We start from the raw sequence: 20664 nt of genomic DNA, 5'->3' as shown, positions 1-20664 counted from the left end.
ATGCGCCCAGCCACGCTCATTTTGCGCAAAAACCACAACAAAGAGACGCTCCCGCCATTTCTCCCCTTCTTCACTCATCCAATTTACGCGTGAGCGACGCGTCATGTTTTTCAACGAGTCGTTTCTGCTCAAGCAGAAGGCGCTGGCCCACATCTGGCTGGCGTCTAACATGGAAAAGAAGCTCAAAAGACAAAACTACCTGAGTGCCAACCTGACCGAAGCGGTAGACCAGATCAAGAACGAGCGGGAAGGCCCTCAGAGCTTGCGAACCTCGGGCCAGCTGCTATTTGGCGTCTCAACCATCTATAAGAGGAAAGCCATCTACCTAAAGGAGGACTGTGATTCCACGCTGCAGAGCTTGAGGACATTTAAGCCTGGTGATGTCGATTCTGCGACCACGGCGACCACCGCTGCGCGGGAAAGCGCTCTGACGTTGGATAACCAGATCACGGACCTCAACTTTGCTAGCCTCATGCCGGAGTTCCCTCAGTTTGCATTTGAGGAGGCACCCATGACCCAGATCCCGGAGGAACCGTTTGGTCCTGCAGCGGCTGAAGAGTCGATTGAAATGGGCCGGGGCCGGGTAGAGGAAGAAGAACACTACGTCGGAGACGACGAGGACCTAGGAATTGACTTTGGCGCAGGGCTAGAGGAGGAAGGAGACATGAGCATTGAAGTTGGGCGGGAGGCTCCCGCTCGAAGAGAGATTGGCGAGGACCTAGGCATTGAAATCGGAAAGGAAGTAGGAGAAGACTCGCTTTTGGCAGGCGTAGAAGGCGGGGAGATTGAAGTGCCAGAGATGGAACCACTGGACATTGAAATGCCGAGCTCGCCGGAACTTTACCCGCCTACGCCTGAGGCGGAGGCTGAGGTTGAAGTGAGCGTGGCTGGCCCTGAAGAGGGCATTGCGCCTCCCCAGATTGAGGAAGAGGCAGTAGCGAAGCGTAGACCTAAGCGGGCTAAGATGGCGACGCAGTTTGACACTCGGTCGACGCTTGCAGGGCAGCCAGAGGGCCAAGTAGAACGCGTAGAACACCCCCGGCTGCCGAGCAATTACTACGACTTTATGATGTACGAACTCGGTCGTAACACCAGCGACTTTGTCGCGGCTATGTATAGACCGTCTGTCATCGGTCTTCCTCCTGCCATTGCTGATAGAATGTTCAACCCACAGACAGTACGAGAGACAATGCAGCGGAGGTTAGAAATCACCGAAGAAGAAGAAGAGGAGGAGGAAAGAGCAGCGAAGCAGCCGCGAACGGAGGAGGAAGGTATTCCAGGAGAAGTGGAATTTGAAGGGTTCGAGCCGATTCTTTCTGATCACGAAATGGAGCCTATGGAGATGGAGCCGGTGGCTGAGAGCCCCTCTGTGGAGGAACCGTTCCAGCTCGAGTTCGAAGAGCCGGTTATCTTTGCTGCGAAGGACGAGGAGAGTACATTGGGGACGGGCATTTCGCAGAACACGCTTCAGGCGGCACGTATTCTGCGCACGGAGATGCCGACGACCGCAGACAAGTCTTCCTTTGAGGTACTGGTTGCCGGGGCTAACAAGCCGGATAAGGTCAAAATGTTCTTTGAGCTGCTGGTTCTCGCCACCAAGGACGCTATTACTATTAATCAGGAGGAGCCGTTTGGCGACATTGACGTTTCCACCAAGGACTCTTTGTACCAGGCCCCACTGGCTGTTTAACCGTTTGATGAAACACTTAATGTTTGTAGCTACTAATCTATTCATGTATACTATTGGTCAACTCTTGAGTAAACGTCGCCTATTAGCTGTCAGCCATTAGAGATTCTCTAGCCCATTATTACTTCTAGCCATAATCCCGCTAACGTAATAGCTTTTCGCCCTTACAGTTTCCTGCGGCAACCTGTTACAACTTCTAGTCGGGAACAACGCATTTGTTTGTCTAGAGCGGACAATGCATTTATCAAGTATAAAGCTGGTCACGCATAATGTATGTCCAATTACGGACAACAAATTTGGGACAGGTTCGATCATCAATCATGGACCAATGGGTGGATATGAGGCTCCACGGATGACCAATAGAGATAGACGAATAATCGTCAACTCGTTGAAATGACGAGATTAACACCAAAAGACTAATTGAGAACCTTCTTCATTGAAATCCAATCGTCATTCGTAACTGTCGGGATCTTAGCGTCATACACAGTTACGACACCGTCAAGACCACCCACCGCCACCCGCGAGCCATCAGGCTGCGACCACGCCATTCTATTCAACGGCCGGTTAAGCAGCGAAGAAGAAGAAGCGGACTTCGTATCCTCATGCACAGGCTTTGCTCTGTAAAGCGGGGCGTCGGCTCCATGTACTAGGTCCCACAGCTCCAATGTACCCGCGCCCGTAACAGCGCCAAACATTGAAGGTCGCGTCGGATGCCACGATACATCGTAGACCATATCGTCCCTAGGGAATGTCAGCACAGGTCCCAGAGCTGGGTTGGACGCATTGCTCACATTCCACAGCTTAATCGACCAGTCCATAGAGGACGATAGAACATAATCTCCGAAATCCACCGCTCCTTTAGAATTGTGGAAGTCCAGCGCCGTGATGGGCGCTCTATGGCCAGTGTACTTGTATGCCGGATCCAGACCTGCCTTGGACCCGGCTTGATCGTACCGGTTACACCTGTATAAAGCTCCTTCTTCCGTGCCAAATAACAGCTTGGACGGGTCGTGCGGGTACACCCCGAGGCAGGTAGGCGCCACATCGTCGATCCGCGACACCGCAGCTGTCCTGTTAGTGAGAATGAGCTTGGACTGTGGTTTGGCTAGGAGATCTGGCGACCATGTACACACAGTGCCGTCTGTCGAAGCAGTAATTAGACTGCTGGCGTTCTGGGTGCCAGTAATATGCAGCGTGTAAACTGGATGTGTATGGCCAGAGCCGGTAAGCGGTGACTTGAGAATTGGATCCTTACTATTGGACCGCAAATCCCATGCCATCACCTGTCCATTATATGCTGAGCCAAACACAAGGTTTGCATCAAAAGGCGAGAACTTAACCGCCAAAACGTCAGACTGCCCATGGAACACATACTCTGGAGCGACTTTAGAGTGCATATTCCACACCTTTACAAGGCCTTTGGTAGCATACGGATCACCCATCTGCTCTGTGTAGCTCGCGGCAACCAATTCCGGGAACTTCGCTGACCAGTCCAGATAAGTAATTTCCCGGTGCTCCTCTTCGGGAGACTTGAATTGTATGCTCTGACTAAGGAGTCCATCTGATTCAGGTGATAGCGAATTGTCACCCCTCTGTTTTTCCGCGTAGTTGATCATAATATCGTAGTCATCGTCCAAGGCACGATTGATGACTTTGAACGACTGAGAGAGGAATTTTTCCAATTGCTCAACGTCTCGGTCCTCTACGCTTTCAACTACCCCTAGGGAGTCCACATGCTTTCCATCATGCGAATCAGGTTGCCTTTCGTCTTCTGTGGAGGGCACTTTATACTCTTCTTCCAATTGGAGACGGATTTTACTCTCAATTGCAGCAACATCCACTTGTTCGTATTCCGCTTTCTCCTCTGGGAAATATGCGTCCGTCTGGACCTCTTTGGAGTACGTGATCTTCTCGGGCTTCTTAGGCGGGATGTCATACACGGGGGTTATAACGACATCCCCGAACACCACCGGGGGATCACTGAAAGAGCTCTCGCGGCTCGTTTCACTGGGATCGGGCGAAGCTCTTTTCCGGCCTTGGCCTATGAGGCTGTCAACGAGCTCGTCGATGTCTGGTTTTTCAGGGGTAGATACGGACTTCAAGGCGGGTCCCGGCCTGGGAGCCTCAGATTCGCGCTTTTGCAGCCTCTGTTTCCGCAGGTTCGCGATCCGCTGTCTTTTGAGCTCAATTTCAGCCTTCCTGTCCATTCCCTGTCTTCAGATGTATGTGGTTTTATGATCTATATACTGGTTAGTTCACCAGCCGTTTGACGCGTTTTTATCGGAGGTGTCGACAACTTCTTCCCAAGTCCGATGCGAAATTTCATATAATCAAGGTACGAGAATATACAGAGTAAACAAATATGGGGGACAATATGGATATCGACGACATTATTCAAGGTGTCAAGCCTGACCGACCGGCCAACGTCCCTCGTGGAGAGGTTTTAAGGCGAGATCTAGCCGATCTCAACCAGATATGGATGAAAGAACGCATGATACCCGAGATCCTGCCGTTTGAGACTGATTTACTGGAGAGAATAATGAAGCGCGTTCGGCAGAAGATGGAATATATTGAGGAGAATACACTGGAAATGCAGGGAAGGGACATTAAGCTGAAATTGCTCATAGTGGAGTCGGAGCTGGAACGGGTGAAGTTCCTGATCCGCGGGTATCTTCGCGCTAGGCTGGCGAAGATCGACAAATATACTCATTTCTACAAGACGAACTCCTCAGAGCGACGCAAATTGTCACAAAAGGAGATTGAGTACATGGATCGACACCATCTCATCCTGAGAGAGCTATACAAGAGCCAGTTTCTGTCGGCAATGCCGGAACAATTGCAGAGGCTCGACGATAAGTCGGGCGGCATATCTATGATAGAAGAGCCTGATTTGGAAAAAGTTGTATTTATTAGAGTGAAGCGTGATGTTGGCGACGCGGTGAGGCTGGGGCCGGAGGACGAGGTGGAATTGAAAAAGGGCAATATCTATGCGCTGCGGTACAGTGTAATAAGTAGATATGTTGCAATTGGCGATGTTGAGGTTATATAATTGGTATAGCCTGAAGTTAACGAAATGAAACGATTTATTTAAGTTACATAAGTATATTGAAATGGTATCGGGCCTAATGACATTTAGGCTGCGAAATCAATGTATGTATATAATGGAAGGAATAGTAGGACCAACAGCGATCTGACTTTACAAACAACTCCATCGCAGATCACATGTTCTTCGTCAATACGCATAATCCACGGTACCGAGCCATCTATTCAGATTAGTTCCTCCTTCGATTGCAACTGGATATGTGACAATTTCGGACTCCCACGGAGGAACGAAGCAATTAGACCCTTCATAAAGTTGAAGTTGGAATCCCTCTCACACTGGACAGGTATGACGTAATCGTCGTGGTATGAGGACTCAGCAACTTCACTCTCTAAAAGCCTTAATTCGGGAAACTCAATTAACAATTCGTAATCAGACAGCTTTTTGCCAAAAGACCCTATACATAACTTCAAACGCCTTAGGCCTAGATCTTTGCGGGCTAATTCTCGGAAATCATATGTACTAAGGGGTGTAACTATTGCACACCTAATTGACAACCATTCTAACGTATCCTTAACTCGATGAACGGTCTGAATTACCTCATTCGGAGCACCAGTAGCATTCAAACTTCTTTGCAGGGCTGGTGTCAACCACGCAGACTTGATGGTACAGTACAATAATTAGAAAGCAGAAATAAGATATTCGGATTCATTCTAGCTTCTCATACCAGGTAACTAACGTAAATTGTAAAAAGTTTACAGAAATCCCTTCTCTAGCTTTGAAAAAAGCCGTGAGCAATTGCATACCGGTATTTTGGTATTCGAGTTCCCGCAGCTCGGACGGTCGCCGGGATTTGTTCCCGACATGAGACGACGACCACTGCTTACAGCCGATAGCCGATATAGCTCAACAGCCCATTAAGGAGATGTCCTCTCCGAGTAATACGAGTCAGAACCAGTCAGGTACGCCTGGTGGAGGTCAAAATCCGCTGTCGATTGGGTACCCGTTCAAGTCGTTCACGAATCAGAACTCGAACTTCTCGCTGCAGGCCCCCTTAGCGGTCAGCAACGCGGCGAATAATAATAACAATAGTGGGAACACCTATGCGAACAGGGCTGCTGCCTCAGCTATGAAGGCCTCCGGGGCCCTAGCGCGTTTTGGCAAGGCGTTCTACTCGTCCAATGTGAGCGGATCGTCGAAGGAGTCGTCTTCGAGCGTCCACTCCAACGGGTCTTCAGAGCACGCGACCCCGGCCTCTGTGGTTAAACATACCTTGAAATATGAAGCTCGTAGTGAGATCATTGCAATGGGCCATTCGCCAGAGCGCCAACGCATCGCCATTGCGGGTAAGGACTTCTTTCAGATCCTGGGCATTTCCCCCGACGAGGACTCCATTTCGATGGTCCAGGACATGAGGGATGTTCGGGAGACTCGCGACTTTGACAAGGTGTTTGCGGTTACAGCCCTGAAATGGGGCCACCAGTGGTTCAACCACTACGTAGCGCTGTCGACCTCTGGCGGGAAGATATTCGTGTACAACATCAATCGCCCTCACAACGCAACTAAGGACTTCTCCGACTCGAACAACCGCGCAATTAACTCGCTGGCTTACAGTATGACCGCGGGGCATTTGCTGTATTCCGGGTCCAACGACGGTAGTATCAAGTTGTGGGATCTTCGCGGACCGAGTAGGAAGCCCTCTTTGGCGTTCTACAAGAGTGGAGACTCCGCCAGAGAAGTCCAATCCTCACCGTTCAACGGGAACAAGTTCGCCGTGATATACGATTCAGGCATCATCCAGCGGTGGGACCTACGAAATCCACTGTCGTATGACCGGCGGATGCATGCTCATGCTGGCGTAGGACTCTCCATTGACTGGCACCCCGACTACGACTACATTGTGTCTGGCGGGAGAGACCAGCAGATCCAGATATGGAACATGGAGATGGACTCTAGGAATCCGGAGGCAGTTATTCACGCTCCCAGTGCCGTGGCTAAAGTGCGCTGGCAGCAGCTAGGAAGCAAGAACGGAGTCATGGGAACATATATAGCCAGCTGTGGGCGTAGCAAGAGCGACTATTCAGTGCATATCTGGGACCCCTTGCGGCCCCATGTGCCGGTTCACGTCATTGAGAAGCATTCGAACACGATTACGGAGCTTTATTGGAAGGATGAAGGGACTATATGGACTGCTTCTCGCGACAAGACGTTCTACCAGCACGATTTATCACAAGAGCCTTACCAGATCGACAATTTATCAGCCCGGGCGTTTGCGTGGTCTCCGCGGAACAACCTGTCTTTCTTAGTACAGGAGAAGTTCGAACGAGACTCGCGGCCTGTATGCTTTGCTCACTTCGCCGGATTCGAGCCACAGATCTTCCAGCACTTTGCCGAGAACTATGCGGTCATTCGCCATAATGGAGCTAGTAGTATCGACCTCTGTCGCCACAATGCATCGGTAGCTGCTAGAGCGAGGCGGTTCAGGACGGCCCAGATGTGGAACGTGCTCCAGGCGAGCCTTGAGTGGGAAGAGAAGCGGTTCCAGGAGTATAGGCTTACGAAACGCCGCACTTCAACCTCTGTGGGGCCCAGAGCCAGGACGGGGGCGATTGTCCACACCAACGGGGGGCTCTTGAAGCCGGCGGCGTCCAAAATAGCCGAAGGACTTAGGTCTATTTTGTCCGGAGATGCGACTCCCCTGGCGGAAGCCTCGACCATCTCTACTCCTGTGCCCACTTCTGTAGCTGCCTCGGGCTATCTTCCTACGGATTATCTTCCTAAGGAAGTGATTAACGACACAGAGAGTAGGAATGCTGCTCCTACCAGTACTGTAGACAGCGCTGGTAGTACAGTTGTTCAGCCTAACCAGACTCCAACTACATCTACCAAAGTGAAGCCCCTACCCATCCCGGAAGACCGCCAACCATCAAAACTGGGCAACGAGCTCATGTCATCTGAGTCCCACTCGGGCTCCGATGAGCTACTGTCATCGTTCAGCACATCAGCATCGTCACCCCAGAGGCTCTATGCCAAGAGTCCCGATTCCGATGGGCCTGCCAAGCACCACGGAAAGAGCAGCTACACTCGCCTGCCCATGATCAAGAACTCAATGTCTTCGTATAGTACTTCTGCCGGGAGCACGGTGACGACGACGGACGACAATGGGCCAACTCATGGCCACTACGGCCTCTCTTACCCAAGTGACGGGTTCAGCATGCCGACCAACTCTTCGTATAACCGAACCAACTCATTTTCGACAGAAGAAGGCAATATCGAGCCCCCAATTCAGCCAGTGGGCCTGGGAATATCAATGGAACACCCCACCCCCGAAGACAGGGAATATAGGGAGTTCCTGACTACGCTGACGCATCCGTGGCGGTCTACGAAGCTCATCGAGAAAGCAGCTGAGCGAGCGCTGGTGCAGGGAGACGTCCAACTGTGTGCTGTGCTGGGCACTATGTTCTACGAGGAGCGGCCGGACGCATTCCCGTCGACGCAGGCGGTGGAGGAGTGGATTCTGTCGTACATTGATCTGCTGAAGCGGTGCCAGCTGTTTGCCGCCGCCGCCGAGATCATCAAGGGGTCCAAGTTTGAGATGGTCCGCGAGCTGGGGCTTACGGAGACGGCCATTGAGACGCTGTGCCACCGGTGCATGGCGCCGCTTCGCGAGGTGAACACAACGAGCGAGTTCTGGTACTGCGAGCGGTGCAAGAAGTACCTCGATGGGTGCGTTATTTGCCGGGAGCCGGTCAAAGGGTTGGCCCTGACGAGTCTCGCGTGCGGCCATAAGATGCACATCGCTTGTATGACCGATTGGTTGTTTGACGACCGCAACACGGAGTGTCCTTCGGGGTGTGGAACTCTTATTGTTCGCTGAGCCCCAGTATTTATTTGAAACTAACCTAGACATGTATTATTATTCTAGTTACCGAGCGCTAGCATCCTTGGATACACGCTACTGCTAGTACTAATGGGGGGACCAGTCCCCCCAAACCCCCCTGTGGCTCCACTTCGTGGAGATACCCACCAACACTAATACTAATTGCAGAATTAAACCTACCCAATGTTCGTATACGGCCGTCCTAGTTACGTAGCATGGCATAATTAGTAGGAACCAGATTTCAAATATCTATAGCGAAGGCTGAAGTTAAAACTTGCTTTCACCTGTTGTACTTAAAATTTGTTCTTGTTCCTGGAAATTTGTTACGCCCGTGACTGGGAATTTGTTACGCACGGTAACAGGTGTTCTTGTAACGCTGTAACAAAATTGCCCAAATACAGAGCGAGCGGGGCCCATGCAGGATTGGGAAATTCTATGTACTTTAGCACATGGGCAGTCCGTAATACAGGTCCCTCTATAATATATCTGTTCTGTTCTATTACGGCTATTGTATTTACATAGCGCTGTGGCAGAATTGACGTGCCAATGTTCGAATGCGGGTTATCAGAATTCTCAAACTCACACTCATATCTATCCTAGTCACAGAGCTCTAACCATATTCGAATACGACTACTCCAATTACGTAACGCCAGGCAAAATTGATCTACAAAAAATAATCGATCTAAATACGTACCACTGCAAGATTGACTATACTACTACGGTATTACGAGAAAGTGATTGATTACAACTTGTACCGTACTAGACATGGCGACGAATTACTGAAATCGTTACAGCTTGACATTGCATAGCATGCCACACTGCAGCACCAAAACCGGCATACGTAACCCATGATACACCCACAATGGCTCACTGCAGTCGATTCTACTTCGATATCTCAATATGCTCCGCAATATTAAACCTTTAAAATAGCCACTGTATCTGCTGCCTTAATTCTACTGTAGTATTTTTCCGATTATTCACTGCTGAGTAAGCCCCTGTTTCAGATCATGCAGCTGCAGCGGCGTCTACCCGCATAGCCAAAGGGAAGGGCTTTGCTCAAAAATAGCAACACAGACGTCGAGAACACGCGAAAAAGGGGGGCTAGAGGCAATGCGATGAACCAAAAAAGGGGTTATCTAGCGAGCGGCGTATTCCTACACAGATAGAGTGTAGCGCTTTGTTAGTTATATTATTAGCCATTGGTTTGGCGGGAGAGAGGTAGTTTACGCCGTTGTGACGCGGTTTGATAATATTTTTTGCCATGCATTTTTCAAAACCAAAATACTTAATTCGAATATTCAATATCGTACGGATCCCGTATCCAGAACGACCTTGAAGCTTTGCTGGAGCCAATTGCGAGGCGAATTGTAGAGAAATAGGGTTTGTACGCCACACACAGCGGTCCCCGAGGAACCCACTGATCGTGTTTGCCGGGGTTTCAAGTGCTGTGCCTTTGCAGTTCCGAGAAACTTGTCCAAAGGAAGGGCAGGCAGGTGCAGTAAAAATCAGTAGACACTGGCCGGCTTTCGATCGTTGACGATATTTTTTATATATATTTTGTTTTTTTCCCCTCTTGATTTCGCTTGGTGTATATTTGAGGTCGTTCTCCCTCTGCTTTAAACAACCGTATTATCATTTCCCTGGCATTTTTCACCAGGATTTTTCACCTGAATAGGGAGGTCATTTGTTCAACCGGAAGGAAAAAAAAAAGGGGCAAGATCCTACGAGTTCATTTTCCTGTTATTTGGTACGGTTAGATCAAGAGTCGAGATCAAAGCTAACGCTAAGTTTGGTTACTTAAGTCCAACGAGCCTATTGAAGCTGAAGTACAAAGTCTAACAATCGCACTGAAGTTGAAGTTTTAAGTCCAACAAGTACCCTAAAGCTGAAGCACGAAATCCATCGAGCCTATTGAACTCACTGGAGCTGAAGTACCAAGTCCAACAAGCCTTAAGCTGAAGTACTAAGCCGAATAAGCCCACTGAAGCTGAAGTACTAAGTCCAAAAGCTCAACTAAGCAATCGAAGCTAAAATCCAAAGGCTCAACTAAGCATCAGAGCTCAACTATACCCTACTAAAATCCATCAAGCTCCACTGAAGTTGGAAGATTGAAGATGATTCGCGCAGAACGACACAGCTACAAAGTATTCAACCAGGACTTTGTCATTGACCGGCGGTTCCAGCTCATCAAGGAACTCGGCCACGGCGCATACGGCCTCGTGTGCGCGGCAAAGTACACCGGGTCGTCAGACGGCCCAGGCGTCGCCATCAAGAAGGTGACCAACATCTTCTCCAAAAAGATTCTGTGCAAGCGGGCCCTGCGAGAACTCAAGCTGCTTAACCACTTCCGCGGCCACAAGAACATTACCTGCCTCTACGATATGGACATCGTCGACACTAATAACTTTAACGAACTGTACCTGTACGAGGAGCTCATGGAGTGCGACATGCACCAGATCATCCGGTCCCAGCAGCCGCTGACCGACGCCCACTACCAGTCCTTCATATACCAGATCCTCGTAGGACTCAAGTACATCCACTCGGCGAACGTGCTGCACCGGGACCTCAAGCCAGGCAACTTGCTGGTCAATGCCGACTGCGAGCTCAAGATCTGTGACTTCGGCCTTGCCAGAGGGTTCTCCATCGACCCTGAGCGCAATGCCGGATTCATGACGGAATACGTGGCCACGCGGTGGTACAGAGCCCCGGAGATCATGCTCTCGTTCATGAGCTACACCAAGGCAATTGACATTTGGTCTGTGGGATGCATTCTCGCTGAATTGCTTGGCGGGAAGCCCATCTTTAAGGGTCACGACTACGTTGATCAGCTCAACAAGATCCTGCGCATCCTGGGGACTCCCTCCGAGGAGACCTTGTCGCGAATTGGCTCGCAGCGGGCCCAGGAGTACGTGCGATCTCTACCGTACATGCCAAAGGTGCCGTTCCAGCAGCTGTACCCTCGGGCTAACCCAGAGGCGCTCGATCTTCTCGAAAAGATGTTGGCGTTCGATCCGGCCGACCGAGTCACGGTCGAAGAGGCCCTGGAGCACCCGTACTTGCGCATCTGGCACGAGCCCAACGACGAGCCAGTGTGCCCGGCTGAATTCGACTTTTCGTTTGAGGAGGAGAACGATATGGACAAGATGAGGCAGATGATTCTCGATGAGGTGGTCCAGTTCAGAACAATGGTGCGGCAGCCGCAGGAGTCGCAGGAACCGCAGCAGACAACTACACAGCCAATGGAGGCTCAGGCCGTATCTGAGCCGTATGGCGCAACGGCTGGGCACCATCACCAGCCGTCCTACAGCTCTCCAGCTGAGCACGCACCGCTGGGGCGCAAGGACTCGATAGGCATTCCGGACAAGGAGGAGTTCCGCCACAAAGACGAGCCTCCCAGGCCCCAGGAGAACAGTCGTTCTGCGCGACAGGGCGCTGAGGGTCTTGAGCAGGAGCTCGAGTTTGGCCTGGACGGGCGTTAAGCTTGTATTTTTTCTGCTATTAGTGGTACATGTTGTGTTATATATATACTTAATTCTATATATATAATGTAGAATAGACGCATGACTTCCTATGACCGTTCCCCTCCCTGCCAGTATGAACATAGTAGCTTCGATTGACTTGGGGGCCAGCCCCCAAACCCCCGTAGCTCCGCTTCGCGGAGGTATTGTTGACTCTCCGCGTGGTGGAGTCCCAAGGAGGTTTGGGGACTGGTTCCCCAGTTACACTAAGTAGCAGATCCTGACAGAACTCATCAAGCAACTTTTTCCTCGGCGTGTGGGGGCGATTTGCTGGAATGTTCAAACTTAGTCGATAAGGATGGGAGATCCAATTACCCAGCCGGTTTCTAGGACTAGATTGATTGTGTTATATTATTTATTGAGGTAATAGACCCGAACACTCAAATCAACTGCTGGTATTAGCCAAAGGGTGGGCTACTCGACAATCCATTTAAAGACTCAATTCGTATAATTAAACCTTTTTGCTAACTTAGCAATTACATCCACAAGATATACTGTAGCTAACAGCTTTCTCTGTACAACACTAGTATTCTTATAACTGGTACTAGCTCCTATCATATAGCACAGTTGAGATAGAACCAGTCAAGTCTAACCATAAAACATAACGAATCACTGACTTATAGTAGATCCTGGTAAGATAACGTTTGATATAGGGGGAATCCCGCGATTATTGAAGGAAATGTTCGGCCATTGAAAGATTCAAATGTTCGAACATTCAAAGACTCAATTGGATAAATGAAGCCATCTACTTACAGGATAGACAAACTCAGCCCTCCATCTGCCTCCGCAATATACAATTGACTTGTTAGTACGGCTGTATAGTTAAGGTATCAATGGTACCTGGCTGGCTGGTGTACGAACGAACCTTATTTCATTACTGATACAGAGTACAGTTTAGATACAAGTACCTAATCCAAAACCATCCAATTTAAAGCATTAGCTTAACCCGAAACCCGCCTACTATAATTGAACAGTACACAATGACGAAAAGCGAAGTAATCCCCGTTATTAAACCCACTGCACGTACCCACCACGATACATTACCAATAAAGACACGCAATGTCTCAAATTTATGGGGTTGTGTGAGACAGCGTGAGAGAACCACCCCGATATGGCACGGCACGTATACCCCCCAAGATATCACAGAATAACACTGAATATAGCTGCCACTGAATATTGCTGAATATATCGCTGAGAATAACAAAATAGAAGGAGATAGCAAAGATTTGCGAAAGATGGCAGAGCCAAAGTATGAGCCTGCCGCCAGCGAAGAGGGGCGACCCAGTACGTCCTCAGAGATATTCGAATATCTCGGAGCTCTCAACTCCAGGGAGGACCTTCTAGACGATAAGGAGCTCCAGACAGACTATAGACAGCAGAAAAAGAGTCGTGCTGTACGGCAGAGGACTGTTTTTGTATTTGTTGGAGCCTGCCTCACGGCCTTGGCCCTCTTGGTCTTTGCTTTCACTACCAGAGTCAGTGACAGCGATTCTACTGCTGTTACACAAACCAGTACCCTTAAACAGCTGTCGCTCGAAGAGATGCGCACGGGCAAATTCCAGGCTAATTTGAAGCAAATCCGATGGATTGACCCTGTTCCGGGCGCTTCTGGCGGCGGAGACTACCTCATATATGAAGACGACAAGTACTACCTTGCCAAATGGAGCGACCGGTCGTACAAACAGACCGTCCTAAATTCCACTGAGTTTGAGTACAAAGGAAATAAGCACTACGTAGACTCAGTGGAGCTGAACCATGATCACACCAAGGTCCTTATTGGGTCTGATACCAGGAAGAACTGGCGACACTCGACTTTTGCCAAGTACTTCATCAAGGACTTAAATTCGGGAACAATTGAGCCTGTTTTTCTGGAAAATTCCGGCGCCGAGATTGCCCTGGCCGAGTGGTCTCCGAGAGGAGACCGAATTGCATTTATCCATGAAAACAACCTCTACTTGCGATACGTGGACCAAGGAAAAAAAGTGGCTAAGATCACGCAGGATGGCGGAAAGGATGTTTTCTACGGTCGCCCAGACTGGGTGTACGAAGAAGAGGTGTTCTCGGGTGCAAAAGCTCTGTGGTGGTCACAATCTGGAGAGTATCTGGCTTTCCTAAGGACTAATGACAGCGCTGTTCCTGAATTCACCATCCCGTACTTTGCCCAGCATGGAGCTGGTGAGGACCAGGACGCATACCCAGAGGTGCGAAAGATAAAGTACCCCAAACCTGGCTATGCGAATCCCATTGTTGACATTCTATTCCTTGAGATCGCCTCCGAAGAGTTCTATGCTGTTCCGACTGAGAAGAATCCGGCCAAAGATAACCTCATTACCGAAGTGACCTGGTCCGGCAGCGATAAGGTCATTGTTCGTCTGACGAACCGGGAGAGCGATGTGCTCAAAGTCAGCCTTGTGGACGCCCGATCACGAACTGGTAAAATTGTAAGAACTGAAGACCTTCGCGGCAAGGGATGGTTTGAGATCACGCACAATACCAAGTACGTAGCGGCCAATCCCGACCATGGCTTGAAGGAGGACGGATACATTGATACCATCATTGTCGACGAGTTCAGCCATTTGGCCTACTTTTCTCCGCTCGATGCTAAGGATCCGCTCTTCGTGCTCACTTCAGGCAACTGGGAAGTCGTAGATGCTCCATCGGCGTACGATGCGGCCACCAACCAGGTCTATTTCATGGCCACAAAGAAGAGCCCTGTTGAGCGACACCTTTACTCTGTGAGAATTGAGGAGCATCCAGCTGTTATTCCTATTACCGATACTGGAAAGGAAGAGAAGAAGAAGGAAGAAAAAGAGCGCGATGGATACTTCAGCGCTTCGTTCTCCAGCGATGCCAAGTTTGCGCTGCTTACTTCCAGAGGTCCGGAGGTGCCGTGGCAAAAAGTATTGAAGATGGACGCTCAATTTGTTCTTCCTGAAGGTGAGCTCGTTGAGCAAAATCTCGAGCTTAGAAATACCCTAAAAGAGTACGCATTGCCAACCTGGAACCACGGCCAGGTTGAGGTGGCTAAAGACGACAAAGGCAAGCCAATTGTGGCTAACTACGTGGAGCGACTGCCGCCAAACTTCAACCCCGATAAGAAGTACCCAGTTCTGTTCTATGTTTACGGTGGACCTGGGTCCCAGAACGTCGATAAAAGGTTCGGTATTGACTTCCAAGCGATCCTTGCTGGGTCCAAGGAGGTCATTGTTGTTAGTGTAGACGGTAGAGGCACTGGGTACATGGGAAGGAAGTTTAGGAGTGTTGTACGAGACCAGCTGGGAACTTACGAGGTGCACGACCAGATTGCAGCTGCCAAGCACTGGGCCGGTAAGAAGTACGTGGACGAGAGTAGGGTGGCCATTTGGGGCTGGAGCTATGGTGGGTATATGACGCTGAAGACCCTCGAGGCCGATGCCGGCCACACCTTTAGTTACGGCATGGCCGTGGCTCCAGTAACGGACTGGCGGTTCTACGACTCCATCTACACTGAGCGGTATATGCACACGCCAGAGCACAACCACAGTGGGTATGCGGACTCGCGGGTCCGCAATGTCACGGCTATTGCGCAGAACGAGCGGTTCCTGCTTATGCATGGTACCGGCGATGACAATGTCCATTTCCAGAACTCTCTAGTGCTTCTTGATGAGTTTGACAAGCACGGCGTCGAGAATTACGATGTGCATGTGTTCCCTGACTCAGACCATTCTATCTACCACCACAATGCCAATTCTATTGTCTATGACAAGCTAATGCATTGGATCAGTGACGCGTTTGACGGACGATTTAAGGACTTGGAATAACCCTTTGTACACTTTTGATTTGAAATTGAGCAGAATTAGAGACTTCTGTAATCCAAAACTATGGGAGCTCGAGGGCTGGCCCTCGAAAACACTCCTCCCTAGCAATTGGCGGGACAAGTCACCCAATCCCCCCCCCTTCTGCGACTCCGCTTCGGAAGTATTATCAGAGCTACAATTCTCGGCGAAGCCGAGCTACGGGGGTTTGGGGGCTGGCCGCCATGTGTAATAGATACAGTACAATTGGGCACCGCGGAGTATTGAAATACAGCTTCAAATTCGTATATCGATAAATACATATTACGCATCTAGATCCATTCTATCTTCGTTTTTCTTGAGAATGACAATGCCCTCAAGAGAGTGAGCCAGCGGTATGTACTCGTCGTCTTCCAGCTCGGCCCTTTCCCCAAAGCCCAACAGAACCGGAGTCGAGTGCGTGACCCAGCCAGTAATGGTCTTGGGCTTACCGGCCTGGCCAACAACGTCGACAGCCTGACCGACCCGCACATTAACCTTGACGGGGTTCAAACTCTCGTCCAGGGTAATGAGCATTCGCGGTCGAATGGCCGGAGTCAGATAGTACAACAGCTCGTGGTCGCTGCCGAGGATAAAGAACTTGGGATCAAGAAGCGACACGCACACTGTCAGCAGGCCAGCCAGCGACACTCTCGAAAGAATCTGTCGGTCCGTGTTGAACGGCGAAATGGTGAGGGTGCCCTTGCCGAGATGCACAAGGCCCTGGGCGATACGCACCATGAAGAGGGAATCAGGCTCCCGCGAATAGTACGTCGCCAGCTGTCGCAACAGCTGGGCCAGTCGTGCATTGTTCGTGCCAGCGCCGACGACACCCATGGAGAAGATGGCGTTGATAGCAACCTCGAGGTCGGAGTCGTGCGAGTGACGTGACAGCGTGTCAAACACGTTCATCTGGGGGTTCGAGGCGGAGACGAGGCCCATAGCCAGCGGCACAGCGCGTCGAATATGGGCGTCTCCGTAATGCATGAGATGACCGAAGTGCCGCAGCACCATGTCCTGGCCAATCTCCTCGCCCATGGCGATAGCTGCGATACCCAACACCGAGTATCCTTGGAACAGGCTGTCCTCTTCAGATTTCTTCTCCTCTTCTTCTTCCTTCTTCTTCTTTGACTCCCCAAGCTTATTCTTGCTCGGGGTCTCCTCTACGCCTTCCATTTCTACGTCCTGGTCTGCACTTTCCCCCTCAGCGCTTTCGGTTTCTTTCTCAGTTTCTTCAGACTTGGCAGATAGCTCAGCCTCCGGCCTCAATGTACAGTCCTGAAGAAGCTTCTGGATCTGGAGAACGTTACCAGTGCCGGCATACGAACAGATGGTAACGAGAACTTCAATAACTCGGGAAATAGGGTGCTCAATGGCCTTGATGGTCTCAATGACTTCCTCCGTCTGCTCGTACTTGCCCATGTAAAGAAGACCCAACCCCAAAGCCATGAACCGCGTCCATTTATCAGAGAGCTGAATAGCGTCCCGCTCAAGCAAAGTCTGGAGAATGGTCGAAGTCACGTCACCGTTGGCAGAACCAACGAAAATGTGGCCCAACGACAAAGCGGCAAGCGACGACAGATGCATGGAAAGCTCGTTGTTGCTGACTACGGGGCTCAACAGATCAGCCAAATCTTGTCTTCGCGACCCGGCATACGACAGACCCAGGCCAATAATAGCTGAAGTCCGCATAGCATCGCTCGAAGAGTCGAGATACTCGCCCAATAGAGCCAGAGCTGGGTCCGCCACATCGTGAACCCCGGAATTTACTACGCCAATACCGAGCAAGGCACCGGCCTTGATATCCTCCTCCGAAGAGTACACGTACTTATCGAGCTGCTGGAGACCGTCGCCAAAGTTCCACTGGAACAGCGAACCCAGCGAGGCCGTAGTTGAAAGCATTCCCTTGCCCTTGGTCTTGTAGATCCATGAATTGGCCTCATCGCCACGAACAAGCAGCCGGTCGGAGCCAAAACCACAGTTGACAAAGGCATTGACAAAGGAGGCCGCCAGGTTCTGCTTGGCCGAGTCGAGGATGCCTCCAGTGGCACCGAACTGCGCGTTCTCCAGGTGGCTCTTGTAGATATCCTCGGGGACCTTGGGATCCAGCAGGTTAAGCTCCTTAGCAAGGTACATAAAGTGCTCCGCCAGCGATACGTTGGAGATGCAGTTCTGCACCTCTTCATTGTCAACTTCAAACCAGTACTGCTGTCTTGCCAGCATGAATCCGAGTTGCTTCTGTACCAATTCATCCGTTGTCGCACTGAACACGGACCGGATGAGCTCCTCGTCGTCAATGCGAATAGCCAGAGCCAATGCCTGCGTCAGTCGACCGTGAGTCAGGTAAATATTGTACGCAGTGTGCAGAAATGCTGAATCATCAGGCGGAGCGAGCAGCGGCACACAGCTCACCATGTAGAGGCAGACTCTGGCAAAAGTGTTCTTGTCTACGAATTGGGGAAGCTGGTCAATTGCCTCGAGTTCAAGCAGCAGATCAATAGCGTCTGCCTCAGCATTATGCTTGAGGAAGAACGGCACGATCTGAAGCGCCAGTCTCAGCAAATCATCGCTCGCTTCCTCCTTCTCTACGCGGGTCCCGTACTCCTCGCCAATCTCCAGTGCCAAATGGCGAACATACTCGTGACCCCAGTTACCCAGGTCCTCGAAGGAAGTCTTGAGCCGGTAGTTTAGCGAATCGCGCTTACCCTCGCCTGAATAGGTCATGCCCAAAACGGACAATACGTCAGCCAATAAGTCCTGGAGGCGACCAGCCGGCCATTGGGGGTACAGCTCGCTTAGCGCCGGGTAGTGAGGGCGCAGGAACTTGAGCGGCTTAGGCACTGCTGTCATAGAGGACGTTGAAGTGCGGATAATGTTCTTGAGGCTCTCGAGAGCCGGTTCATACAGCTCCGTGTTTGGTTCCTAACCCCACTGTTAGTCCATATAACCAATTGGTCCGAATATTAACAGATTCAACATACCCTGAGTCTTTCAACCAACATTTCAAGCTCCTCTTTCAGCTTCTGGTCCTCTTCGGACAGTTCTTCTTCTTCCTCGGGCTTCTTCTTGGCGTCCTTCGCCACCGAGGGCTCGTCCTTGGTGGCTTCGCTCACGGAGCCCCGTTTCTTCTTCTCGGTCGGAGCCATTGTTCAATTCTTTGTTTTTCTTCCCTACACGATTCTCTCTTTTCCCTCAATCGATCTGTTCAAGTTCAAACGGGGAGTGCAAATGGAACGGATCGTGTGTGCGGTGGGATCCTGTGCAGTGGGTGTCGTTTGTTGTCGAAGACGCGCCGGGTCGCTGGTGTGGGAAGAGGCGGGGCGCGCGCTGGGAGTTTCCTCGCTCGCTGCCGCGGTGGCAACAAGAGCCGCAAAAGCCGCACTTAATGCTCAAATATGCGCTTGTCCGCGCGTACACCAGGGCACGCACGGCCCCCCTACTGCCCTGGCAACGCCAGTCGCTGGGGCAACGCTCCCTCCGCGCAGCGGAGCCACAGAAGCTCGAGGGCTGGCCATCGAGAATACACCAGCTCTACTACCAATTGTACATTTACTCGGTAGTACAATTGGAAGGGGAGGCTTCACTTCGTGGAGGTTCTTTGGGCCAATTGATTATTTAGTATCGTTGTACTCCGATAGTAGGGCTTCAATCCGTAGGCCTCTGTATTTGTTCAGATCACTGAAGAGGAGAGACTATCACCACTACCCGGTAGCTAGGTGGTACTGACCAGTTGCTCTATTGGCGTTGTTGTATATCTGCTGAAGGTTATCATTAGCCAACGCAAAGAGCTAATATTTCCTGAATGCTGAGCGATAAAATATTGACACGTGGCGTAGTATTAGAATATCTACTGTTTTTTGCTGCCCAGAAAATCTATTTTGCTACCTATGCTATGTTGGAATTGCTGAAATGACAGGTAGTTGATAATGGTACGAGTGTTGTATTCTTGCTCACCAGCCCGCAGTGTGCTCTTTCAGTGCTATAATGCCCTCCTCCTCTCCCCACCTCACTTTTCATCTGGCGTACTCCGATGCTGCTTCGGCATATACAGTCTTTTTCAACGGGATCTCTGCTGGAGTCAAATTGAAGCAAGCGGTTTCCAACAGCGACCCCCAACTGTCGATTTCTTTTCTTTTTTGTCTCGTTACCTTCGCTAATTGTCGTAATAAGTACGTATCATAAGTTCACTTACTAGGGCTGCCCGCTTCTTCTGTTCTTTTGTCTCGGCTCCTTCGCTAATTGTCATACCGTAATACCTTTATCCCATTGAGAATATTTTTGGACACCTTGAATTCTATTTTGTTAGCGTCTGCTGAAGAAGCAGGTCAAGTTGAATACGCATCCAATTCTTATCAAGTTTAGAACCAGTGGTTTGTTTGGAAAGGATGTGTTTAATGTGGTAAGCTCTTTATGTTGTTGATTTGACATTATGGGGCCCAATCAACGACATGCTTATTTCGAAAGTGGGTATCTTGATCAACTATCAGTTGGCTAAGATACTAGTTTCGATAATATTGTCTTTTGGCACTGCTTTTGGCTACCGATACTGTAACTACATATCTACAGTTTTGACCTTAAAGCTTATATAGTTGAGTCTTAAAGTATATGACTTTCCGCGCAACCGTCCAAAATTGCTATGTTATCAATTACACTAAGGCTGCATGAATGTCAGGAGCAGTTTAAGTTCTAAAACCACTGGTAGCCATATTTATATAAATGCAGTTGTC

General features: G+C 50.2%; 7 protein-coding genes across 7 annotated transcripts; 5 read left to right on the top strand and 2 right to left on the bottom strand.

Moving 5' to 3' along the window:
• Positions 1-103: 103 nt before the first annotated feature.
• Positions 104-1690, top strand: MCD1 (kleisin alpha; the record flags this gene model as incomplete). The annotated part of the gene is made up of 1 exon (XM_076684359.1): positions 104-1690. One exon carries the CDS (start codon positions 104-106, stop codon positions 1688-1690), a length of 1587 nt encoding a protein of 528 aa, XP_076541327.1.
• A 413-nt stretch (positions 1691-2103) lies between these two features.
• TRVA0_015S00452 (WD40 repeat domain-containing protein) lies at positions 2104-3894 on the bottom strand (the record flags this gene model as incomplete). The annotated part of the gene is made up of 1 exon (XM_076684358.1): positions 2104-3894. One exon carries the CDS (start codon positions 3892-3894, stop codon positions 2104-2106), a length of 1791 nt encoding a protein of 596 aa, XP_076541326.1.
• Positions 3895-4049: 155 nt separating this feature from the next.
• On the top strand, positions 4050-4736 carry SLD5 (DNA replication protein SLD5; the record flags this gene model as incomplete). The annotated part of the gene is made up of 1 exon (XM_076684357.1): positions 4050-4736. One exon carries the CDS (start codon positions 4050-4052, stop codon positions 4734-4736), a length of 687 nt encoding a protein of 228 aa, XP_076541325.1.
• Positions 4737-5856: 1120 nt separating this feature from the next.
• Positions 5857-8604, top strand: RTC1 (Rtc1p; the record flags this gene model as incomplete). Its single annotated transcript, XM_076684356.1, has 1 exon — positions 5857-8604. One exon carries the CDS (start codon positions 5857-5859, stop codon positions 8602-8604), a length of 2748 nt encoding a protein of 915 aa, XP_076541324.1.
• Positions 8605-10721: 2117 nt separating this feature from the next.
• Positions 10722-12086, top strand: SLT2 (mitogen-activated serine/threonine-protein kinase SLT2; the record flags this gene model as incomplete). The annotated part of the gene is made up of 1 exon (XM_076684355.1): positions 10722-12086. One exon carries the CDS (start codon positions 10722-10724, stop codon positions 12084-12086), a length of 1365 nt encoding a protein of 454 aa, XP_076541323.1.
• A 1274-nt stretch (positions 12087-13360) lies between these two features.
• DAP2 (dipeptidyl aminopeptidase) lies at positions 13361-15925 on the top strand (the record flags this gene model as incomplete). The annotated part of the gene is made up of 1 exon (XM_076684354.1): positions 13361-15925. One exon carries the CDS (start codon positions 13361-13363, stop codon positions 15923-15925), a length of 2565 nt encoding a protein of 854 aa, XP_076541322.1.
• A 297-nt stretch (positions 15926-16222) lies between these two features.
• Positions 16223-19083, bottom strand: RPN1 (proteasome regulatory particle base subunit RPN1; the record flags this gene model as incomplete). Its single annotated transcript, XM_076684353.1, has 2 exons — positions 16223-18859; positions 18919-19083. 2 exons carry the CDS (start codon positions 19081-19083, stop codon positions 16223-16225), a joined length of 2802 nt encoding a protein of 933 aa, XP_076541321.1.
• Between the last annotated feature and the right edge of the window lie 1581 nt (positions 19084-20664).

The sequence above is a fragment of the Trichomonascus vanleenenianus genome, assembly GCF_965637985.1.
Source record: "Trichomonascus vanleenenianus strain CLIB 3782 genome assembly, contig: TRVA0_015S, whole genome shotgun sequence".
In the NCBI taxonomy this organism is placed as follows: domain Eukaryota; kingdom Fungi; phylum Ascomycota; class Dipodascomycetes; order Dipodascales; family Trichomonascaceae; genus Blastobotrys; species Blastobotrys vanleenenianus.
This window is presented reverse-complemented; position numbering and strand designations above follow the sequence as displayed.